Here is a 26,016-nt window from a genome sequence, read left to right on the forward strand (position 1 = left end):
TCGTAACCTATCATTTTGATAGACTAACGATAACGTGGTTACAGACTCTTTTAAGAAACGTCAAATCCTGCAAATGAAGAGAGTCGCCACTTGTCATTGTTCTTCATATTCAGTAAGAGCCCTCAGTCGTAGCGCTTGATTTTAATTTTGAAATTCTCGGGTGGGATTCTGGCAAAAAAAATATTATAGATTTATCATGTAAAATAAATGAACTTTGTAGCGAGCAGACTGAACGCTTAGTAATGGTAATAATAACCAAGAACCTTCACGTTTTTGTCCTTCACATAGTGCTGGAGGAGAGCTGGCTGAACGCCCTCCCCCCTTTCGTGTTCCCTGTGTCTTCCAGAATCACGGGTTGATACGGATTTTGGATTATTCTCGAAATACTACACGTTTTTTTTTCCTTTCCTCACATAGTCTCTAGAAAATAACCTGACGAGGCAAAGATGCCTTCGGACATTTTATTAATTTCCTTGGCGCTAAGGTGGGCTCGGGGAACGGGGGGGTTGCATTAGCGTGAAACGCCTCTGTTCATCTTTACTGATCCTGCCGTGAAGAGCCGTTCTGCTGCGGCTGCGGCTGCTTCCGCTGCTGTCTCTCGCCGCAAAGGCGCTCCGGGCAGCTTCAGAGCAGGCGCACGGAACGGGAGTGGCTTAGCCCGGGCGAACGGAAACAGCTCGATTCGTGCAGGGAGTGGAGAACACAAGGATAAAGGAGCGACGGCGATGTGCTCGTACGGTATGAGCGTTTACAACAATAACAAGAATGTGGCTGGCGTTCCGCGGTAAATGAAACACTGATTCTTCGCGTAGTTTTATTTTTGGGGCACAGAACATCCGTTCATTGGCCGTGTGTGTGTGTGTGTGCCATTTTGCTGAGCCGAAAGCGTTGGGAATCTGTGTTAGCTTCGGCGACGTCCTGTTGTGATTGGGTGACAGATGGGAGTTGGCGTTCCCAGCGCAGCCTCGGTAGTGGGGCTAGACAAAACCTTTTCGGCAATTGTCCTAAGGGTCATTATCGAGCATTGCTGCAGCTTTGTGTGTTACCGTATGTGGAGACTGATCTCACCGCCCGAGCGTTGCATTGATATTAGAAACCCAGAGGCGTTCAGAGGAATGCTGTAAAAAAACAACGGGATTTGTAGATTTGTATACTGTTGAATTTTATTGCCGCGTAGAATTGGCAGTACAAATAAAATCGTCATCTATATTTCTGTGTAAGGTGAAACACAGGGGGTTTGCTTCTCCGTTCAGCTCATAATATTTTTCCTCCCAAGTATTAAATTGTTGGTCGGGGTGGCACAAATAAACATTGACACCGAAGTATGTCATCGCAACACATTGTGTGCTTTGCTACACCGTTGCTGATAAAGAAAAATGCTCGGTAGCTTAAAATGAAACGTTGTGAACTGAAGTCTTGACGGGAAAGACTCTGTTTTGGGAGGCGAATAACTTCCAAACGTTACGTTTTTTTAAAAAAAAAGTAAGGTACAAATCAGTCACTCCTCAAGGCCAGTACAGAAAAGCTTCCCGACTTTTCTTTGTATGGATTGCCTTGTGATATTAATGACGGAGAATTCTTGATACTTGCACGTCTAAGCGCGTGCCTTTTGTTTCGTGGCGTCACCGGGGCTGGAGCCGCTGTCCTGGCCTCAGCTGACCCCTGCAGATGAGGGAGAACGCCTTATACTCAGCTCCTTTGATGATGTCATATGGACTCTTGTGTGAATTATATATATATAGTCGTTGCTGCAATAAATAAAAAAAAAACTTTCACGTTCCCGGGGCGTGAAAACATTAATTAACGTCTACGATTAGTTTAAAGGCACGATTAAATTGACTTTAAATGATGAAATATTGTTTTTAATGTACGTTAACGCCAAACAAGTATAATGGAAACGGTGACTGAGCAATGTTTAAAGTTGCAAGGTGTACGTTTTTTATACCGTATATAACACAAGGTCTTGAAAAGTAAAAGGGTATTCCATCTACCCCCATTGAAACAGCTGAGACAGGACCACAAATACTTCACTGGTTTTGGTGGTGCACTTATCTCCCTCTTTTTTTTCTAATTTGGGTGAAGTAGGGGTGGACCTTTTTCACAAAAGCGTGAAGTTTTACTTGATTTTCAGAGATGTTTTCGTTTCCTTCTATTACTCTTAATGTAGTTGTAGTAAGCAGTATTGGCAAGTACATCATACTTTCCGAGTTCTCCTGGTTACCTTGTGAAGGTTTAAAGTTTAAACTGGAGTTTAAAGTGAGATTTTAAACCTTATCTTGCTCTTGAAAAGTTGTAGTGCATCTTGTTTTGGGGAAAGCATGATATTTGTATTCCTGTTCTTGTATTACAATGCTAAACTGTCACCTCATAACTGTCTTTCACTAGGAATAACAACACCCAAGAACTAAGTGTATTGAAAGGATTAGTGAAAATTTGGCTTAACCAGTATGGCTGAGGGCTAACCTCCTGGCCAAAGGAAGAGGAGGCTGGGACCCTCATACAGAGTGAGGGGTGACCAAGGGGTGCTAGCTGCAGAGGTGGAGATGCAAGAAGAAGTTTTTGAGGTAGAGAAGGGGATCATGTACAGTATTTATAGTGTTTTAGGAGAGGAAATGGTGTCAGGAGTTATTGCTAATTACTGACAGCAGAGTCTGATTGAACATGGCTCTTGTCATCCCTCCCGAACTTTTACTACACACTCCATGTAATAGTTAAGATTTCATAAGAATGTGAAGAGAATGTAACATTTGCAGCATGTTACATATCGCTATCCCATTTTGTTATGTGTTTCTAGTTTTACCTGCGAAAGTTCACAGAATACCTGTTTTATAACCTTTGTTTAACCAGATAAACATACTTGGGGCCTAACTTTGCATTGGATTGTTTTTCGCTTGAACAAGTGATGAGATGCCAAAAAATTACAATAAACATAAACATCACCAAGAATAATTAGCCTATAAAAGCTACTCATACAACAAGTTTCGCAAAGTAAAAATTTGTGTGGGACAAGAGCACTACATTTGTTAATTGGACTTTGATTTTCTAATATCTTTAAGTACAACAACTTGCACTGAGTATTTTTTTTGTGTTTCCTATGGGCTTATATAAAACTGGGGAAGAACTTTCATCTGGGCTGGGCTTTCTCACATTTTAAGCTGTTCAGCTGCCAGAAATAGTGATTTCGGACCCAGCCATGATATTTTTAGTACAGCATCCAAAGGATGAAAATAAAAATGCTTCGAGTGCAAAACACCACAAACATATTGTTCCAAAATAGCAAGCTCAGGAAATAACCTAAGTGTTAACAAAATGAGTTTTTTTTTATTCTCCAGCACAGCTCTGGTGGTAGAGTAATAAATCAAACTTGGATAAGACATATTTATTAACAATAACATCCTAATCCTAATCGATGGCTCTCAAACAAAAGTAATTCTTACTCCCTACAACATGGATGCTCAGAAGTGATGGGAGTCCATTTCCCTATGATATAAGTCTCACCAGACTTCAAGAGAACATTTTTAGTCTGAAGATTTCAAAATATTGAACATCAGAATTTCCTCAAATAAATGAGTCAGCAGTCACTCTATGTCGATATTCTGATTATTTAGCCAGAATCTGATCTCTATAACTGATCAGAACAAGGTCCTTTTACATGACAGTCTTTAAGGAAGGGAACATGTGGATGATGTTCCTTCTTCTCTCTCTCTGTCTTCTCTCTATCTTTCTTTCCTCTTGCTTCCTTCCCTGTCTTGCTTATTCCTTATGCTGTGCTATCACTGTTGAATGTTTGTCCTCTATTATGGTTCTGGAGATTTACCACAAAGTTTATTAGCCTTAATAAATCACAGATAGACCCCCTGTGCAGCCTACCTAGGGTCAGTCCCACACCTCAACACTGTGCCTGTTTTAAGCTTGCTGAATAGATCTTGATGGGAAAGCAAACACAAAACTCAAACTTTGCTCCCACTGGCCCATTAACAATATGCTGTATTCCGATGGTATGAACTTGGCACATGAGTGGGATAAGGTATTAAATATTAAGTAGTCATAAGAATAAGAACACTTGCATATGTTTGGTACTTTCATTTCAAATAATCTCACAACATTGTACAGGTAAGAGGGGACTCACTTCATCTACCAATTAAGTGCAGCACCTACCCAGGGTGACATGCTAGAGCAATTAAAGGCCAGAAACCCCACTATACTGTAGATAGGGAGTTTTTTTTATCATACAATATGTGCAAAAAGTCTTAAAGACTTTGGATCTTTGGTTGTTGTAGGACATCCACCTATTTAAGTGGGCTTATCCACATGGGTGTGACATTATTGGCCTTTAAGAAGAAAGCCAGAAACAATCCCTGTTTTTTATGTATTTTTCATTATGTACATTGTCTTCTGTTTGTGTAGATCTTTTTCCAGTGAAAATCAAAGATGAAGAAGAGTATGAGCAGGTCTTGGTTGCAGATCCACAGAGCCGTGGAGCTCCAGAAAGCAGTCAGGATGCGATCGCTGCTCCACTTGATTGCTCTAAACCTTACTGTGTCCAGATGGTTTATGGTAAGCACTAAGTGATGGAATGACATCAAGTGACATTTTGTACGTATTAAATAACGGTATCTGTGATGTGTCAGGTGTTTGCTTCTCCATTGATGTGCCTACTGTTGAATTTGTTAAAACAGAACATCAGTTGTTCACAGGTACGTCTTGTGTCCTGAAGTAAAATAATTTAATTTTCATATTTGTTAGCTGTTAGCGTTTGACATTTTTCTCTGTGGAAGAATAAACAATGAGATTGTTTAATAAATGATCACTCCCACTTGTGCATGTTCATCATAAACGTATCACCTAGAAAGAGCTGCTTAAACAGAAAACAAGATTTCGTTAAACTCTTAATGTACAAATCAAAGAACTGCATAAAGTTATTTATGCTGATGTTGTTGGGCTGTAATGCATCTATTTGTGAACCAATGACTGAATGCAGAAACAGTTAAACGTTTAAGCACGCAAGCACATTAATAACAGGCATCAGTACCAGTGATTAACATAGTAGTAGCAGCAAAAACCAGCAGACATGGGGATCTCTGAGACTAGTTAGGGAATCACTGCTGTAGATGACTTCCTTGTTTCCCTCCACTGTTTCTGTGTGTAACAGGAGATCTGCTGACTGATCCGGGAGAGACCCTATCAAATACAAAAACCCAGTTTAGTAGTCCTGGAGCTGAGAAGGAATGCTACAGCCCCAAAGCTAAAAGGAGGAGAGAGTCTGGTTCACAAACGGGCATCACGGTATGGAAAATGGCGAAAGACTTCCTTTTGATATCTCATTCTCTGCTTTCTCGAGCAGAGCGTCTCGTTCACAAGCAAAACTATGTCAATAACATAACACAGCATTCATTCATTGTATGTTAGCAGTTTTTTACTCCCTGTATAAATTAGAATATCCTTTTGCCCATTCTGTATAGTATCAATGGAGTTATTTCACCTTGAGTAGTGTATTGTGTCCTATCTTTTATTGTCAAGTGAGGATGATATAGTTAGCATGGTTTATTGAATATGGAAGTATTGAATGCATGTAGTAAAAATGTGTAATTCAAAATGGGGAATGCTGAGCGTGAAGAGGCTATTTATGTTAAAGACTTAGGAGTTTGTGTTCACACATTGCTTACGTGTTCTCCACCAATTGAAACAGCACACAAAACAGTAGGATATATAGATAAAAGCATAGAATTTAAATCACAGGATGTGTCAAAAATGAGTGACAAACTGGTAAGACCTCATTTAGAATATTGTATACAGTGTTGGTCACCACATTATAGAAAATATATTCCTACACTGACAATGACTCAAGGAACTGAACATTTTTGGTCTCGAATGGACACGACTACGAGGGGACCTGGTACTAGTGTTTAAAATCCTTAAAGGCTCTGACAAATGAACAGACAGACCATGCTGTGGAAGCTGATACTCAGGTTTCTTTCATGAAAGAGTTGTATGAGATCTTGGGCCAATCAACTACTAACGACTAAATAGACTAGGTGGGCTAAACGTAAACCTTTCTTATGTAGTTTTGGAACTTGGCTCAAAGATTTAACTGTTGGTACTCAAATACTTCCTGTTTAAAAAAAGCCCTCAATTGTTTGCCAAGCCAGTCAACTTATTTGGTTTATTTCAGGTTTTTGTGCCCTTCTTTTCTTTCAGTTCAGGTTCTGAAAGCTGACTGCAGCCTTCTGCTTGAAAAAAGAGTGTACACTCTGCTTCAAGGTGTAACAGGAATTAAAATGTTATTAAAACATACCCAGTGTTACGTTACGAGTTTGGAAAAGCCAATTGCATTTCTTAGTAGGACCCGATTCTAGCGCGATTTACACCAGCAGCATGGGTGTGTGGATAAATAAATGGAGGCTGGGTGTTGTGTACATCTTCCTTACCTGGGAAAGGGGATCTGAGTGACATCCCAGGAGTCCCAGGGAATTCCAGCCGGGCAGCACCGGCCAGCCTGACGCACATGAAGTCGTCCGCAGAAGAAGTCAGAAGAGAGGGAGCGGAGCTGCTTCTCGGTGAGGCGGAGAGGATTCAAGCTGGGAGGAGGACCCCTGTCGGCCTCCGCAGAGACGCGTGGGACGGCCAGGGGTGCCGGAACGACCTGCAGCGCAGGTTGCGCACGGAGCCAGCGGAGCGCCGTGAGGACGAAACAAATGGCACGGCGAAGCAACCAAAAACGATGGCAAGGGGTCCCGACAAACAGGCGGAGGAGGAGAGCGTCCTTTTCGTGATGACTGAGTGGCCCAGGGTTTGAGAAGAGAGGCTACAGACGCAGCTCCATTCTCTAAAAGGTGAGTGGCGAGTTTTGTGTCCTACTTGGAAGCCGTCGTGTGCCACAGGACCAGCAGTTTTTAGTGGTGTAGAACTTTTAATGGCTTTAGGAACCTTAAGTGTGCTGCACAAGGTTGAAACACTGCAACAGAAGATGGCGCCCTCCAAAAGCAAAAGGGTATGACAGTGTGCCGTATGTGTAGTTCAAGGAAATTGTTGCATTTAATGTATGAAGACTTGTGTCAACCAGTTTTTGTGTGAAAAATATATTATGTTTAGTGTTAGCACATACTGTATGTGTGTATTACAAATCTGAACTGCATGGTATATTTATAAATTCATCAAGTTTTTCATAACAGCATTTCTCATTTGTGTTATTATACATACCTGGACGAGCATTAAGTTAGCCTTTGCAAACAGTAAAGTTGCAGATGAAATACGAGAAGAAAAAGTCCTCAAAGAGGCTTTATTAAAATGAAAATAACAGTCAATTATTAAACCAGGGTCTTATACATTTGTGTTTTTTCCCTTGTGTTGTGAAATTGTTTTGCTTCAACCTCTTTTTTTAAGGCAGGACAAATATTCTCATTTCATTATTTTTGATAATCCCTGAACACGTAGCTGTTTGTCATTATAGGTTTCCTCAGAAACCTCAGTTTGGGAGAGACAACTTGAAATTTGTTCAAATTCAGAAATGCAAGAGTAATGTGGAGACATTATCATAACAGAAATTTCATCTGCTCTTTACAACTATTCTGTTTTAACAGAAACTACTCCCCCCCACCATTGGCTGCCAGTACTAAGTTATGTGGAAAACACTGTCCTCATGACTGTCTTTCTTTCAAACAGAAGTCAGGAGTTCTCAAAAGCTCAAACCTGATGACAGCCCTGGCACGCAAAATACAGTTGTGTGACTTACACATGTGCCCCTGGCTACAGTATATGTGGCACAACCATGCTATCTGATCAGTATTAAATAGATTAATAAGAAAGGTCAGTGGTGTTCTTGAGAAGATAATGCTAATCTCTCCATGCTTTTTCAATCCTTGCTCGTCTGTGTGAAGTCAGTAAGAAGGAAAAACTCAACTGTTTCTCTACTGATGGAATGGACTAGAGAAATGTTTTGCTAATAGACTGTAGGAATTCATTTTAGAATGAATATTATTTCTTTAATGTCATTTTCCCTCTGCAGATCCTTCTGAATAGCCATTCATTAAAGTTAAAAAGTGCATTACTAGGAAAGGGATAAGATTAATTCAAGTGATTCCCTTGCAGTGGAAAGGCAGAGATGGTTCTTCAGGGATTCCCTTTCTTGTTTTTCAGACATTCCAAGTTCCTTCTCTTTGGGCCTCAAGATGCCAACCCTGTCTCTGCTGGAAAGTGAGTACCCCTTATAAAATGATCATTTATAGAAACATCTCCCAGACAATGAAACGGGTATCAGAAAAAGAGAAGGCAGTTATGTATGATGGTACTCAGGACTCTTTTCAGCAGTACAGCTTTGCTAAAATGAAGTAAATGTAGGAAAAGACAACTTAAGACTTCTGACATTTTTGTAATTCTTAAGCATTTCAAGACATTAAGTTATGGAGGGGGCAAAAATACTGATACCAATGAAAGCTGAGTGGTAACTTAATATTTTAAATTTTCTAACATTGCTTAGGAGAGGAGCTCATTAAGTATGGTGGTTGGATGTTGTGTAAAGCTGTGTACTGAACTGCAGTACTCTCCTCTTCCTCAGTGGGAAATAAAATAAAAGAAGACCCCCAGGATCTAAGCCTTTGTTACCAGATGAAATCCAGTTTAATGCTGGGTACCCGAGGGATCAGCAGGGGGACAGATCGCTCCCTTCAGAGACTTCCTAACCAGGAGAACTGTACGGCCACATTGCCACCAGCCAGCCCCAAGGAGTCTTCATCGCAGAGTGAGAGAGCAGATGGGAAACGTGTTTCCCCAAAAGCCAATGTCTTTATTTTAGCAGGAATGAAGAGAGCAGTGGAATCTGACCTTTTGCGATCTGTATAGTCACCTGCCTCACAGACATTTAGCGGGACCTGGAGAAGTGAACACAGCCATGGGCTGTTTGTGGGGCAGATTAGATGCCAGCCGTTCTTGCCTTGTAAAAGTCATACAGAATCTGGCTGGAGCCCAGGCCCAGGCACTTGTCCCTGCTGCAGCCATTACACTCATTCACCCTGGGAATTCTGCTCTAGAGGCACTGGCGGCAGCTAATGACAATGACAACACAACCAGTCTGAACGTTTAGGAGGCAAGAGCAAAGCAACCTACCACCTAACTCAGTGCCTCCCATACCTTGTACAAGATCCAATCTAGGAGTCAGTTGATTTGGTAGTTTCATCAGGGTAAATAAAGGCCACCTCTCTTGATTTGCCAGATGAATGTGCAGATTTAGTATTTTGAGGCCTTTGCAAAAACAAGTAAAAGGATTTCTTCTTCATGGTCATCATCGTGTCATTCATGAAATGGACTGACAACGAAATATTGAATTATAAATACAGAATATCCTATAGTTATGTGGTATACGTTGGGAGTTCACCATATACTTTCAAGTTCCATTTCCAGGCTCTTCTTCAGACTGTTTATTTACATCATCTTGTGTGATGTTTTAAAGCTTGTTTGACAACAAGTAAACTATTCTGATGATGCCTGCGTCTTGCAGGGTAACATGTAATCATGAGACGGGCGTATACATGTGATGTCCAACAACCATGTGCCCTGTAGAGCAGTGCTACCCCCAATCATTCCTGATAGCTCAGTGTGAGATGGCCCTGCCAGGATGGTTCAAAACTGGATCTTGTGTAGTGTTTGTGTTCCTATTTACATTATTCCCATGGAGCATTGGAACAGGGTTCCTCCCTCAGTGAGTAGATGCATCAGGCTGGTAAGGAGTTGTTCGTGAACACTCTCAGGAAAGGAAGACAAAGATGCTGCAGAATCATAAAAGAAAAAATCCAAATCAGTGAACTTTGTGTTTAGTATTCCAAGAAAGCAAAGTCAGTAACATGTTTATTACTATTTGCTATTAATACCAGTTTAGTCATGGTAACCAAACAGAGCTGTAGTGCCATTGTTCTTATACTTTTTATGTCCTCGGGTTTTCCTTCAGAAGAAATGCAATCGCAACCCTTTCACTGTCATCTTTGCTAGCATGTTGTACATTAATTGCTATGAGGGTTTTCTGTATTCATGCATATGATTAGTAATACCTTCAATGAATCGGTGTAATTGTATTTGGGATAATAGATAATAAACGATGACCATAATGAATATCTGCTCCTGCTGAGCTGCAGTTCACCAAGAGTGTAGCGCCTTGCAAAAGGATTCGTACTCTTCCTATTGCTTCCCGTGTTACAAAATGCTTCCCATGTTAATATTACAAAATGATACGTACACATTTTCTTTGAAACTTAAAATCCCATTCAGAAACTGAAGACATCTAGAAGAAAGATAAGTTACAGCGAATGTAAGGAAAAACTATTGAGAAGGAATTGAAACTGGTTATTGCTTAAGTATACAGACTTGTGAACTCAGTATTTGGTGGAAGCACTTTTGGTAGCAAGTATAGCTGCAAGCTAGCCTATACCAACCAAAGACAGGCAAGCTGTACCAAGGCAACTAAGTCTTTTAGGGTAAAACCTCTACCAACGTTGCACACTGGCTTGGGGGAGTTCCTGCCCATTCTTCTTGGCATATTTGCTCAAGCTGTATCATGTTACTTGAAGAAAGTTCACTTTTCTTATTCTCGTAACTTTGCCTACAAGAGAAGCTCCAAGTCAGCTTTAACTTGTTGTCCTGTTAAAAGGTCAGTTTTAGGTCAGAAGCAGGTTTTTGTCTCAGATATGTCAGTACTTTCCTCCATCTATGTTATCATCACTTTTGCCAACCTTCCCAGTCCCCACTGATAAGTAACAGATCTATTGCTCACACCTGAAGAAGGCTCCACGGCCGAAACGTTCTGTTTTCTTTCTTTTCTTTTCAGCAAGGAATAAACCTACTACTTGTTCATTTGCAGCCTACGCATGCTGACGCAGCTACCCACCTGAACTACTGTATATACACTGCGCTTGCAGAAGTATTTAGTCCATTTCAGTTAGCATTTTATTGCTTTAAAGCTTGCAGTCATGACACTCTGAAGTAACAACTAATGTCATATAAAAAAGAACTCCACACATTGAAGGTAAAAAAAGGAAATAAATAACATGAAAAAATGGAAAATGTCATAATTGCGTAAATGTTCAAATGATGTTAATAAGCCACTCATTTTGCCGAGTTCCACCTGTTTGTGTGGAGTTATAGTGGTTGACATGATCTCAGAATCAATACATCTATCTCTGTAAAGTCCCTCGGACATATAATAAGTTTTGAGCAAAGATTGTAAGGCACAGATTAGAAGAAAGGTCTAAAAATATTTTTTTTAAATGTAATATCTCTTTGAGCATGGTGAAGACCATCACTAAGAAGTGGAATTTGCCCAAACACTGCCCTGATCAAGCTGTCCCACCTAACAGAAGAGCCGTCTGGAGGAAACTGATAAGGCACGCAACAGTGAGATCAGCAGTGACTTCAAAGAGTTACAGAGATCAGTGGTTGAGGTGGGAAAAGTCCGCAATATCCTGGTCACTCCACAAAGCTGCCCTGTGTATGGCACAGAAGGAAACCTACATATTCCCACTTGGAGTTTGCAATAGAGCATTTAACTGATACTGCAAACATGGCAAAACTGGCAAAAAGTTTTTGTGGTCGGGACAAAACTGGAAAATAAATAAATGCAAAAGTGTTATGTCTGTCACAAACCCAGCATACTGTGTGTCATTAGGTCAGTGCCATCCCTGCTGCCAAGTGTATATACAGTAATCACCTAAATGCATTTCTGTAGTATAGAGCAGTGTGGATCTGTGTCTTTCTTACATCCTCATGATATCTATAGAAGTATAAGATTTTCAGTTCTGGTTATTCTGAAGCTACAGTATGCTTTGCACTGGCAAGATATGACTCTGGTTAATATTTTTTCCTTCCACCATTTTCATAATGCCAACAAGCTTACAGGCTAAGATGGCAGTCCTGGTCTAGGCAAGGTGATGTGTGGCATTAGTCCCAGACAGTATTCTCCAGATTGAATTGAATTGCCCGATGTCACAAGGTCACAAGGTTCTCCTAATGCAACTTCTGACTCCCTGCTCCTGCCATTGCGAATGAACAGAAAGACTGAGTCTCAGCTTACACCTCCCCAGATACTGAAAGGAGTGCGCCGGGCATCAGCACTGTGTCACAACCTGCCAATCAGTGGACATGAACCCCGTTAAGACCACAGGCTTTTCTCACCCAGTCCGTTGTTTTGTTTTTCACGTCAAATGTAATGGACAGCTGTTGTCTCCCAAGTGTGGACTTGATTATGGAGGTAAGAGGGTCCTGGTGGAGAAAGCCAACATCTCAAAAGCCTATTAACATTTGGCAGCTCAATTACAGTGATCAATAACTGTGTCATGTCAGTGAAGAGGGGGATACAGACAGTAATGGAGGTTCTGTGGGTTTTTTTTTTTAAATATTGATCGTAAAGTTTTGATTTCCTAAATTATGTAACTTTGTCCTGTTGAAATGTTGCCTTATGCAAAGTCGTTTTTGTGTTATTGCCTTTCAGCGTTCGTGCTCATATGCCTGTGGTCTAGGCCACAGAGTCGTGGTCCTAGTGTCTGAATCTTTATTTTCAGTCCTCTGCATATCACTGCATCTTGTATGTGTAAAAATCAGTTGAACCCTTTTGCTGTTTCCTTTTCAGACTGCTGGACAGAGTGGTTTATCAAAGTGCTTTTTTCAGGCTGCGATGCTTATACTGTATTGTTTATTTTTTCATTCAAGACATTTCAGTATGTTTTTCTAGGTGACAGAATGCAATGAAGAGTCAGAGGGAGAAGAAGTTTCTAATGTCCTTTATGAATGCCAGCCTCAGTACGATGTGAGTATGCAATTCTTCCCATCTTGGGGCCCGGGAACTTGTCTCACAGGCAAATCTGTTGTATGGGGAAATACTTGCTATGCTTGGGCATTTACTCGGTGGTTCTTGTTGGTCTGTTTAATCTCATCTTCAGTTTTAAAATAAATATCATGTTCTACCTTATGATGGTGTAGTGACAGCTGAGGACATCCACTGCTGGTGAAGGCACTAGTGTCTCAGCTTTTCACTGGTGATTTTTTTAGGTTGGTAATCTGTAACGTTATAATATAGATAGTTGTACAATTACATGCTTAGGTTCCAATAGTGTATAGCAGAGCAAAACCCTCTTTGATTTTCAAAGAGTCTCAGTGCCCTGTTCTTACTCACCAGGAACATGCAGTTTCTGAAGATTTATACAGCATCGATCAACAAAGAACCCTGGGAGAGATACTCAGCTACTGCCAGGTAATTCGCTCGCCAGAGTGAAACGTTTTCCCTTTACGCCAGTATTCTTTAATTTTCATTTAGCTCAAAGACAGCAGGCACAGGAAGTATCGCCCATGCTTTTTTGTATGCTGTCGATTTTGGGGTTTTCGTATTTTCAGTTTTTTGTAAAAACGTTGTGTTTATTTCCTTAAAAGGAGCTTGCGCAATTTAGAACATTCTTATTAATTGTGCGGGTATGCCCCTGAGCTATTTTGGTTTGTCCATTGTTTCATGTTTTGGATGTTGTTGATCAATAGCAGAAATAAACAGTTCTATATTGTTACCTCTGTAGAGTAAAAATCCACTGGAGACCTTTTTTCTGAGCAGAAGAGGAGTTTATTGTGTATTTGGCCAAAGGGAAGCACCCTCCTTGCAATCAGGAAGATGGTTCCAACAAGAAAAGTTACAGCTGACCTTTTATACACTTACTTGATAAGGAATACAAAGGAAGATATCTATGTAACTAAGCTATATCAGTGTTTTCTTCAAGCAGGTAGTTATAATTGGCCTTCTACACAAAATAATTCTTTGGGATTCTTAAAACAAGCATTCTTTGTGTCTGCACCTCGTCTTCTCAGCAGCAGATACTGAAATGTTGCAGCTGGCATTTTGCTGAAACAGAAAATTTTTTTAACCTTTCACCTCTGAAATGATTCTTAGTTTTCTGATGTTCACTTTCATTTCTTCCAGATTATGTATGAGGCTATTCAGAAACTTGATCAGAAATTTGACCAGCTGCAAGCAAAGGTGATGAATGTGTCGGCAGTCGATTTGAATCCAGTGCTCTTTCGACAGGTAAAGTTACGCATTAAGGGATCTTTCCTGGTAATTTTTTTTCCTAAATGCTTACCATTGAATTATTTTTTTCATTGTTCTAACTTAATGAATTAATTAACCTCTTGAAACCTCCTGAAAATAAGACCTTCTGAGCCAGGTATTCAAAAAAATTTGAATTCAGCATTTTTGAGGTGCAATATATTATTATTTTAGTCATTAGTTAATCTGTCTGACACTTTCATCCAAAGTGATTTATGTAGTGATGTGAGGGTTTTAATTTACTGGAACAATTATAAATTGGAATAATAAATTGCAAGAGTACTTTGACGACTGTTAGGAATTAATCTAACAGTCTCAGACAGATTATTAATATACAGTATGTAATTTATTGATATAACACCAAAAGATGCATAACAAAACAACAAATTTAATAGAATGTGTTTATCAGTCTCATGTAGTTAAATCATATTTATATTCTCACATATGAATACATATTTACTATTGTGAACTAAACAATCAAACGTTTGGATCAATAGTTCAGCTCTTGAGAATTGAAATGTGAATAAAGTTTGATACTCAAAACCTGTTGGCCAAACATTCTTGAAGAGTTCTCTGCTCGAAAGACAGAGTTGGACTAGGTTGGTCCGCAGTCTGGCAGCTGCTTGCTCTATGATAGAGATAAGAGAGCGAGAGATAGCTTTGCCTAGCATCGCTGAGGACAGCTCCGCCAGAAGTTAGCATCACTGCTCTTCTGTCTTTAAGCAGTCTGAGGACAGTCGTCTTGGGTCTGACTACTAGTGCAATGGTGACCGCAGCTATAGATTTTACTGAATATACTTGGATATTCATAATGTCAACAGAAAAGAGTTAAACTGTCTTAATTTCATTGATCAGGCAAACAGTGGGTTCGTGAACACAATATTTCTTCTACGGTGGAAAGAATATCTTGGGCAGAATTCTGTACTTACTGACCCACACTCTTGGCCCAGCATATTGGAAAGTTTAAATCCTGACCCAGGCTGCTTGCAGTCACTTGGATGGAAAAGTCAGAATGCCAGGTCAGGTGAAGAGTTGTGCCAGTGAGTTAATCAATGAAAATGAACTGGGTTCTAGCTTTTAAGGTATGACATTCCAGTTGAGGATTAATTTAGGATGTTATAATAACAATAATTAATAATTGCTTACACTTATATAGCGCTTTTCTGGACACTCCACTCAAAGCATTTTACAGTTAATGGGGACTCCCCTCCACCATCAACAATGTGCAGCCCCACTTGGATGATGCGATGGCAGCCATAGTGCGCCAGAACGCTCACCGCACATCAGCTATCAGTGGGGAGGAGAGCAGAGTAATGAAGCCAATTCATAGATGGGGATTATTAGGAGGCCATGATTGGTAAGGGCCAATGGGACATTTAAGCCAGCATGTCGGGATTACACCCTTACTCTTTTCAAGAAACGCCCTGGAATTTTTAATGACCACAGAGAGTCAGGACCCGGGCGGCACCTTTTTACAGTATAGTGTCTCCGTCACTATACTGGGGCATTAGGACCTACACAGACCGCAGGGTGGAGTACCCCTTGCTGGCCCCACTAACACCTCTTCCAGCAGCAGCCTTAGTTTTTCCCAGGAGGTCACCCATCCAGGTACTGACCCAGCTCACACCTGCTTAGCTTCAGTGGGTTGCCAGTTGTGAATTGCAGGGTGATATGGCTGCTGGCATATAATCCTGGTACCCTCCCGACGATCCCTCATTGGCGTGTCTTTTGGGTGATGGACAGTGACCTTGGAGCCCACCTGTGCCATACATCCTTAGGGTGTTTCAGGATGAACCCAGCTCTACGCCATCCTGGTCTGTGGACTTACTGTATTTCTCTGATTTTACACAGAGGTCCAAGCTGCTTTGCCAAAGCAACAGAAAGATTATTAATAACCTTTAATAACACGTAATTCTAAGTGTAATAATATGCCTTTCTGGTACACTTACACATGTGCTCATTCTCATGGATATTTTACTAAAACAGTTTGAGTGAAGGTACTTTGCCCAATGGTACCACAACAGTGCTCCATCTGGAATATGAACCCACAGCCTTCCAGTTAGGAGTCCAGAACCCTAGATACTACTCCACACTGCTGCCTAAATAAATGGTGTGGTGAGCAGCAATAAGTGGTACAGGAGAATTAAGAATCCTGTGTTCGCATTTTGTTTGGTATTCCAGAAGCCACAGCTGCCTGCTAGCAATGGACACCCTCAGGTCAGGACAGAGACCTCTCCGGTGTCAGACGGCAGTCTGCCGATGCCCCAGCTCATGCCGGTGTGTTCCCCTTCCCCACCGCCTCAAGGGGAAGGGAAGAAGCCCCCCCCACTCTCTCCAGCCCCCAGGGTCCCCAGCCCCCCCCCACTGCTCCATCAGCAAGGACAGCAGAGCCGGCCGGCCCAGTCTACTGTCTCCGCGCAGGGCACACCCTCCACCCGCAGGGCCACGGGGAGTCTGAAGAACGCCCCCCCAGCCGCGGAGAACACCGGAGCCAAAGGCAGCCGCAAGACTCCTTCCGGGGGCCCCCCCAACACCAAAACAGGTAGCTCCTTAACGGCGGCCTTCATGCTCAGCTCTTCCTGTCATTGTGAGGCAGAATTGGACAGGCGTCAGATTGTTCACCCTCTACAAGGGAATGTGAGCCGGGTCAGACCGTCTTGAGACAGCTCAGTTTTACTGGAGGGGCTCCATGCAGCTTTAAAATATACAGTAGCTTAAGAGGCTGGGTGACACCCTCAGATCACACTTGGTTGCCTTCATTCGCAGGTGTTCTTTCAGAAAGAAGCAAGGGTTGGCTGGGTAATGTTCTGCTACAGTAGGTGCTTTTATTTCCCCTGTAGGCCATTTCTGGGCTCCTGGCTTATGTTTGTGTTGTGTTCTCTAAAATAAAAAAATATAGGTGGTGGTGACGTATCCCTATTAAAATGCTTGCAACCCTAGACTACATATGACATGCCTTATTGGACAGCTTTACTGTCTTTTCGTAGCTTGTTTCTTGGGACATATTATGCCATCATTGCTAGAATGGAATCTTTCAAAATTTATTTATTGTGATAAGGGACGTTTGCCCGAGCCCTCAGCCTCCTTCTGGCCCCATGCAAGCTTAATCTGGACGCATTTCTCCAATACCGCCTGTGTTTCAATCAGGTGGTCAATCCCAAAATCAATCAGGCAATTGAGCAGGCTATTTAAGGCTCTCGTCTGGCAAATGCCCTTCTCCTCTTCTTTCCTTTGCCTTATCCGGACAGTTCTTTTTCCCAGCCAGCCTCTGCGCTGCAGATAAGACAGCCTTTCTCCTGCTCATTAGTCACTTGTCTCCACTCACCCTTTCAGTCAGCCTGCAGCGCTGACTCCTTCATCCCTCATGTATAGCCTCACTCCCTCCCAGCTTTTCCAAAGACTCCAGAGGCTCCTCCATTAACCTGCGCTTGGAGCTGAACTTGTCATTCAGGGACCTCGCCATAACAGATTTGCAGTGAAGCAGCATTTACCAAACCAACTGGCAGTATGTTACCACTGATGCATTTGTATTTTAAGTCAATATTTTGAACAGATATAATTCTGCTGCTCATAATGGATAGACAAAAGAAATTACCGTAATTTAATTGCATTTTTTGTATTGACCTTTTCACCCCAAAAACCTTCTCAGCACCAACGTCCCTGTTACACCTCAGATCAGGCGGATACGTGAGAAGTTGTTCACCAACTGAATTAACTGAACTGTAGGAAGCCTAGATTGTACAGAGTTGACGTGTGACAAACTAGCAGGTTTACTGTAAGTCACCTATTGTACTTTCACAAAACTTTCACATCTCTTCCAAAGATCAGCATCTCCTGCAACACGATGTTTCCAGTCACCATACTGGTGCATTGGTTTGAAAATGTGGGCCCAAAGGAAAGAGCGCCACCTACTGGTCCACAAACTGCCCAAGCCCTGCCTTGAGTACCTTCTGAGATGTGACAGGATCAGCTGCAAAGTACTGTAGCTGATGCCATTGTAAATTTACAAGGAGAGTGCTTTCTATAAATTCCTGTTGTCTTTGCGAAGGATGGAAATTAAATATTTAGCTTTACAGTAAAGTAATAAAATACAACATGAATAAATTAACTTGCAAAAGCGAATACAGGTAACGTCCTTTGATCTTTGTTGTACTATCTGGATAAATAATTACCCACTCTTAGTTCTTAGGTCTTGAGTTGCAATGAGCTGCTAAAATATCAGCATCAACAAAAGTGGCAAACTACTGAAACAATAGAAAAATTGGAAAGAAGCAGCAAAACTATTTAAAACATGCTGTTATTTAAACTATTAGTCTCTTTTTTTAGATCTCCCAAGTATGTATCAAAAATGCTTCAGACCTTTTCTTTCACAACAGCGCAGTGGTGAAGTGGAAAATCTCCTTTGGCGGTCTTGAATTTGTGCAGAAAGCTTAAGAAATCTGCATTGTACAAGGTGCCTTTGGGATGTTTTAAGTTACAGTGAACTGTCGTGTTTTTGCACCATTTCACGGCTGGCAGAGCTGATTGGAGACCCCCGGAGGCAGGTGAGGATCCCCAGCAGTGTGTTGCAGAAAGTGTCCAACAAGAAGAACCCGAGGAACATGGTGCGCTTCCTTCTGCGCGGCCTGTTCTCCGTGGAAACCCTCACCTCCAGCAACATCATGGGGGACTCGGTGAGAGGCCTGAAGAAGCTCGACCCCAACAAAATCGCTGCGATGAGAGGTTGGCCCCGTCAGACTTCTCCTTCTTAGACGGGGAATCCTATGCCCCGCCTATGTGAACGAAGTCCTCTGAAAGGGACGTGTGGATAATATTGCACAAAAAAAAAAACCCAGACAGAATTCTTATTTCTGGGGATGATTTAATTTTTGGAATCATTTCCCATGTACTCCCTCAATTAACTACCTTTGATTTTAATATCTTTGCCTTCTCTGCTTGCCACTTCAGAACTGTTGGGAGTAAAAATCCATAGAACAGTGCAAAATAACAGTCTGCAAAGAATGTCTATAGTGGGAGACAGGGTGGCGCAGTGGTTAGCATTGCTGCGCTTGTGGCCTGGGTTCGATTCCAGACCTGGGGTGCTATGTTCTCACCATGTTTGTGTGGGTTTTTCTCCAGGTGCTTCAGTTTCCTCCCAGAGATGCACTGGTGGGTTAATTGGCCTCTGGAAAAAGTGGCCCTGGTGTGAGTGTGTGTGTGTGCGCGCACGTCTGTGTTTGTGTGTGCCCTGTGAGAGGCTGGCACCCCATCCCAGTTGTACCCTGCCTTACACCCGTTGCTTGCTGGGATAGGCTCCTGCTCCCCTGGGACCCTGAATTGGAGAAAGTGGTTGGAAGATGTATGAAATGTGTATAATATAGCCCATTTGAAGTTTTCCATTCATGTCGAATCACTATTGTTTCACCTGTCAGTGAAGAAGATGTCTGCCACGTTGTTTGCCTAATTCTTTGGGATTCTCATTACTTTACCAGAGTGGCTTTCAAAAAAGTTCACACGATACGACCTGAGAGAAAACGGTAGAGATTGGAGAGCCTGCATTTCCATCATGAACTCGACAGCAAGATACCTTCGCTTTGAAGCTAAGAAAAACAAGGTGAGTAAACCCTTCGATAAAGGTCAGTATTCCTGGTTAAGAAGTTAAAAGGAATTCAGCTGTTCCATTTGTCCTTTTACCAAAAACTACCATTAACATAATTTGTCAGGGAAAAAAATACTAAAAAGTATAATAATAATCAAAATAATTATTATGAAGCATATAGTAAGTGTAGCTTTTATGTGCCCTAAAATAATTCTCATACAATAAAAACATGTGAAAGATGGATGTGAAAAGGCTTATGTATAGTATCTACTGTAGAGTTTTTTTATAATGAGGAAGTAATGTCAGGAATCGAGTGGCTAGTGTGGCTTCCTCAGATAGCTGGAGCCCTGGGTTCAATTTCTGGGGTGCTAATTGCGTGGAATTTGTATGTTCTTCCTATGTTCTTGTGGGTTTCCTCCGGGCGCCCCGGTTTCCTACCACAGTCAAGAGAGGTACTGGTAGGTTAATTAGCTTCTGGGAGAACTGGCCCTGGTGTGAGTGTGCGTGTCTGTGTCTGTGTGTGACCTGTGCTGGACTGTTGTCCCTGCCTGACGCCCATTGCTTGCCAGGATAGGCTCCGTCTCCCCTTCAACCCTGTATTGGATAAAACAGTTAGAATGGATAGATGACAGGGATTATTATCATTTAGGACTGCTGAGGCAAATTGAGCTTGGCTGCTGTCCCCCATCCATGAAACACCCATGGAGAAACACCCATGGAGTTTCGTTGTGAACTCCTTTAGAAAACCGCTCAAAAATGCATCCAGTTTTATTCCTCCTCACACGAGTCTGCTGTTCTTCAAAGCATAAACGACAAAATGAAAAGTTCAAAGAAGGACCCCCCGACAAAGACGAGAGGCAGGCACCTGCTTTGGAAGAAACAGCAGAGATCGACGTGGAGCTGGAGTCTGACAGTGAGGGAGGCAGCCCGTCCATTTCTTGCAAATCCAGCACCTCTCAGGTGCATCAGAGGGCATTGGACAGCAGCTCAAGGCTGAACCAGAAGAAGGACAAGACGGAGTCTGAGGAAACTCTGGGTAAGTTTGTTTCACAGCAGTGTGTTTGATACTGGATATCAAAGAAGTCACTGTGAAAATCAGCCCCTTAACAGAATGAATATGCAAAAACAGAGTGCATGAGATCTTAGGAGCTTAAAAGTTTAAAAGGAGTAGGAAATGTAAAAGAATGAAAAATTCAACAACCCTTAGAGCATTTCAGATTTTCTTATTGAAAAAGAAAAGCACAGATACACAATACAATACAGAGTTGAAGTTAGAAGTCACTGGTTCTTGACTGAAATGAAAATGTTTTCCTTGACCTTTTTCAGATCTTGTTTCTAGTCAATTAAAAAGAGCTGATTCAGGTACTTCCCAATGTAAACGCAACTCTCCATTAAAAGTTGCGAGCAAGTCTTGTTCCACACTGCCCTGTGGGCGTATGTTCTCTTGCATGTGTGTTTCCTGGAATAATTTTCCCACTGTGTTTTCAGTGTTACGCTTTTAGTCATAGTGGAAAAGATTTCTAGTGATGTAAAACGCAAGCCATCACTAGGAATTGAGGTATGTTGAGTTTTATGTAACAGATTTCTTTTAACAGTTCTTCTTGTTGAAATTACAGTTTTATTATCACTGTACCAGTCATCCTGTTCTTTCGTTATAGAGTGTGTCGGTGAATGGAGCAGCAGAAGCAGGACATTAGGGTTGCAAATTTACAGGGGTTTATAGATCTAAATAGGAAACGGGTGTGCTCTAATCACTGAAACGGGTTGTGAGCGAATTCTCTTACACCCCATGTGGTAAAAGACTGGTGTCTACCAGACCTCTTTTTATCGAGCGAGAGTGTAACATTAAAGAACGCTCCCAGCAGTAACATCACTGGGGGCTGGAATGCTACAGTATTTAATACTGTAGTAATTAGCATTTTTATGTAATAATGACAATTATAACAGTCTATGTTATCATTATCCAGATAAGAGTGTGTTATGACTTTCATGAACTCGTGTGTTATTTAACCCTTATATAACTCAGGAAGTACCTGTAGGTCCTTGCAGTTTTTTTAGGGCTATTCATCCAAAGGACTGCAGAGTTTTTTGCATGTAGATGAGGACCCACTTCATTCAGTGGGTTTTTGAAGGTCTTAAGAGAAACTGGCGATCGAGCGAGTCCACCAGTCTATTACAAATGTTTGTTTTCCTCAAATGATTCCTTCAAACGAAGCGCCATGCATGTGCTTTTCTTTTTCCCCAGGTTCTGTTACACGTTCCAACATTCAAACTTGAATCACTCGTGTTCCCTTTTATTCAGGTCATAGAACATAGAACATTGTTTGACGAAAATAATAAAATGTTAAACAATTTGTCCTGCCAGCTTTGTTCAGCATGCGCGTATACCATTGTAGTCAGGAAGACAAAATGAAGGATTCGATGTAAGTCTAGCAAAGTCATGGCCTTGCTTATCCACACTTCCAAGCACCAAAGAAACCTACATTTGAAAAATATCAAGGTCTATCAGAAGGTGGACCGAGAGGAAACAATTGGCCAGTAGCTATGAAGACCTTGTTTTCTGAAGCCCCCAAGCAAAGTCTTTACACTCGAAGGTTCAGGTCCTGAGGGTGGTGCTCTTACTTAAGAACACTTACTGTTCTCAAGGTCAGACTTTTCAAGGCACACAAACCCTCCTCACAGGATAGTTTCCAGGGCATAACAGCATGTTCTGTCATGCCGACAGAGTTCCTTGGGGATCCCTCGCGGCAAGTCATGGTGCCACAGTACGCGCTGCTGACGGCTCGGCTGAGGACCAGGCCCGAGCTGGCGGCTCGCTTTCTCATCAAGTACCTGTTTCCCTACGACTTGCTGGTGAAGAGCAATGTTTATGGCAACAGGGAGCGTGGAATTCTGGCTCTGGACAGGAACAGGATCAGCGCACTCAGAGGTAAAAGCTCCATTTTGTGTCAGTTGTTTTGTTGTTGTTCCAAAGAACACTGTAGACCTTTCTAACAGTCAAAACAACTTCTTAATACAGTCCATATTATTGCTACAACAACTACTACTCAGGCTGAACAAAACTCTGATGCGTAGCAACTGTATACTGTAGTTTCCTGTGTCCAGGCTAAATTCCTTTCCTTCCTAAAGTTTTTCAGTTGGTGAAGTAATTGGTTATCTGCTGTGTAGTTAGCAGGGCTGCTGGCATATCACAGCTGCCGCATATCACTCAGTAGTAGATAAAGTGAGTGCCTTCCTATTTTGTAGTCAAGCACATTGGGATCCTTTGGGGTGAAGTCAAAATGATTTTTTTACTTGCTTCTGATTATGACCTGAAAATGCAGCAGGTAATATTTAGATAGTAGCAATACACCATGAAACAGCCCGATGTAAGAATTATTAAAGGTTTAAAAGTTGCCTTTGGGTGGTGCAATCTGTTCCTTCTCCTCTCCACAGAGCACCTTAAAGAGCAGTATCCCTGGTTTCTTTTGGAGGAGGACGGACAGGACTGGAAGGCTTGCGTGGGCGCCATTAACAGCACCATCCGCAAATTCAGGCACGAACTGAAAAAGGGCAAGATGGTCAAATAGAGCTTCTGAACGCTACTGTACCTATAGCCTGGCAAGGCCCTGGGACCACATGGCTCGTCTCAGCGCGGCTCCAGCAGGTTTCACACAGCTCAGGTTCCATTGTGAAATCTGGGGCCCTGGGATCCATATTGTTACAACCTAGCAGGGTCAGGAAATAGACTGATTGTTAGGTCAAATGTGAGGCACATACTGTATGTACAGTACTTGGCTTTCTCCAAAACAAATCTTGTGATGAATTAGAGTCAAAGCTGGATAAAACAAACATTTATTAACAATAATAATAAACATAACTACACAACCCAGAGCGTTACACATGTCTATGCGTTTCAGAGGCCTATGTCCTGCAGAACCAGAAGCCTAGAATTCTACCCTTTGTGCAACACCTAAACAAGCGAAAAGAGAATAACCTGGATCCAAAGAAATGGATCATCACACCAAGAATGTTTCTAGTCTGAGGGTTCCACTCTACAGGAAATGTAAATAAATAAGACTGCTGGCTCTCTATAATAATGTTCCGATTACTTAACCAGAATTTGGACTCCGAGACTGATCAAAACAAGGTCCTCTTCCATGTCACAAGCTTGGAGGAGGAGGAGGGTGATGGTAAGACTCCCTCTGTGTCTACTTTCTCTCTTGTTTCTTCTTCCTAACTTCTTTCCTGTATTTATGCTGTGTTCTATAGCCGTTATCCTCTATTATGAGTATAAAGATTTGCCATGAAGTTACAGTAATTAACTAGAGTAAACCATCAGAAACACCCTTTGATCATCTGTTTTCCTGCCTCTCCTTGGGCATACTGACTTGTTAGCTTGCAGACTTTACTTGTGCCAGCAGGCGATTCATTTGGCTGACATTCAGTGCATGTACTTATCTCTCCTCAGTTATTCACTCCACTTCTATACTTGACAGAGAAATTTAATGAGCTACTTAGGAATTCCTTTGACTGTTTCATGCAATAATTTCTAAAAGGTGTAACCCTGGTAAATAATAACCATTTCACAACCTGAGCATCACATGAGCAACAGAAGAATAAGAAAAAGGGGCTTCAAACTTTGTCGCTTCACAGCGGTGTGGACAGTAAGATGAGGAGGAGGCGCGGGAGGTGTTTGTACATGATCATCTGCTTACATACAGTATTTTGTATTTGTGCATGTGTAAATGAGCTTGAATCCTCATGGTGAAAGACTTATTCAGGAAATGTTGTTAATCCCACCTTGAGCTTTGGGATTTCTATGCAATTTTATTCACTAGCTAGATAAATAGCCCACCTCGTGTTATTTTAGTAATGATAAGATTTTAGTACAAATTATGACCATGTGCAACATTTGTTAATTGTTACATTAGTAAAGTACCTTTTCTATGCTTACAACCTTAGTTTAAACGAATTGTTCACAGCTTTCAAAACATTTGTTTTACTTCTTTTATGTTATTGGAAAAATAGTAAGTTGTAAAACAAGCATGTAATGTTTTATACATTATGGAGGTCAATGTTTCCTATTTTACTGAGTGCAAAAATACAGAAGTGCATTGCTGCCACCAAGGAAAGGAAAGCCTTAGTTAACTCGTAATTACAGATTATCTCGATATCAGATTATCTCGTAATTACGATATAGACGATTAGAAACCTGCTGGAGCCGTGCTCCACGTTCTCGCGTACTTTATGCGATGATGCGATAGCACAATTATATAACACCTACATTAACATTATCTGACTTTTAAAGTTTTGAGCAGTGGAATCCATTCCAGGGCACACTTGTTCTTGTTTAAGAATACGTGTGAGTGTCCTCATAGTTAAAACTGTTCACATGAGGTACAAACTGTAATATTTCATTATGAATTAACCACTGGAGAAAGTAAGTCCGTGCGCATTTTGTTGTGTTGCACACTGATCGAAACACTAAACCCCGCAGTTCCAGCAAAGCTATCGCTAGCTTGTAGGTGCTGTCTTTGCCTAATGTAACAGGTTGTGATACACTGAAATGATCGTTGCTACCTCGTATTACGAGGTAACTCGAGTTTTTTTTCCTTGTGGCAGCAATGCGCTGGAAACTACATCCGCTTTTTGAGTTTTGAGAATTGTTAGAGTATCCGGGGACCCTGTCGCTGGGATTCTCCCTCTCCACAGAGAGTAAAAGTGGTTCTATTGAGCGGCCTCTCTCTGGTGAGGGAAATTTCCGAGACGGCGACCTGGGCCTTTGCGATTAGAAGGGTGAGTACCGTTTCATTTACCACCCTTGCGTGGAGTTCAGGGAAATTCGCCAGGTCGAGGGGATTCTGCTGAGGTATCCAATGAGCCTGGATTATATACAGTATTCAGTGAAGACAGCTCTGGGAATGGTGGTAAAACACACAGCAGGACCTGTAGGGTGAAACTGCAGGTTTTGCGCGCATTTGACATCGTGTATTGGGAAGATCTGTGTGAAAGGAGTTCAATATGCGATATTATCGCACATAAAGCAAGATGTTCGGGCAGGAATGGAATGCAGTAGCATTGTGTAGTACTGTGAATAGATTTAAGGGTGTACTGAAAATGAAAGGACCAGTGATTGAATGAACCCAGGATGCGGTGCAAAAAAGCCTGATGAGGTTGAAAATGAGGGGATGGTCGTCTCGGTTAACTGTTGTTGAGCGCGTCCGGTTAGACGGAAGAAAAGAATGAAAAAGGCTTTTTATTGTGTGTGGACAAAACAAGAGGCTAAAAAATACTAAAAGAATTGCAGGATGAAAATAATACATTAGCGCTGGGAGCTGATGAGGTAGAAAAAGTGCACTCTGCCTCACAAATGCCTACAGGCTTTTAT

General features: G+C 41.7%; 1 protein-coding gene and 1 long non-coding RNA gene across 3 annotated transcripts; both read left to right on the forward strand.

Moving 5' to 3' along the window:
- The first annotated feature begins 670 nt into the window (after window positions 1-670).
- On the forward strand, window positions 671-23,523 carry LOC148835875 (uncharacterized). Of its 2 annotated transcripts, none has more exons than XM_088914999.1 (12): window positions 671-738; window positions 4,408-4,557; window positions 5,153-5,286; window positions 12,713-12,787; window positions 13,157-13,231; window positions 13,943-14,047; window positions 16,250-16,610; window positions 18,587-18,790; window positions 19,540-19,661; window positions 20,451-20,682; window positions 22,372-22,575; window positions 23,082-23,523. In XM_088914999.1, exons 1-12 carry the CDS (start codon window positions 726-728, stop codon window positions 23,213-23,215), a joined length of 1,809 nt encoding a protein of 602 aa, XP_088771125.1. In that variant the 5' UTR covers window positions 671-725; the 3' UTR covers window positions 23,216-23,523. The 2 variants fall into 2 exon arrangements, with proteins under 2 accessions (XP_088771125.1, XP_088771124.1); XM_088914998.1 differs by having other exon boundaries at window positions 704-784.
- On the forward strand, window positions 5,386-10,754 carry LOC148835876 (uncharacterized). Its single transcript, XR_016091017.1, has 3 exons — window positions 5,386-6,833; window positions 8,137-8,193; window positions 8,555-10,754. It is a non-coding gene; the product is annotated as an uncharacterized LOC148835876 (long non-coding RNA).
- Window positions 23,524-26,016: the final 2,493 nt, after the last annotated feature.

This window comes from Atractosteus spatula, chromosome 4, assembly GCF_055471065.1.
Source record: "Atractosteus spatula isolate fAtrSpa1 chromosome 4, fAtrSpa1.hap1, whole genome shotgun sequence".
In the NCBI taxonomy this organism is placed as follows: domain Eukaryota; kingdom Metazoa; phylum Chordata; class Actinopteri; order Semionotiformes; family Lepisosteidae; genus Atractosteus; species Atractosteus spatula.

Coding starts and splice junctions, on each gene's coding strand:
- LOC148835875 (XM_088914998.1), top strand. Junction 13,232..13,942: donor AGATACTCAGCTACTGCCAG/GTAATTCGCTCG, acceptor CATTTCTTCCAG/ATTATGTATGAGGCTATTCA. Junction 14,048..16,249: donor ATCCAGTGCTCTTTCGACAG/GTAAAGTTACGC, acceptor TTGGTATTCCAG/AAGCCACAGCTGCCTGCTAG.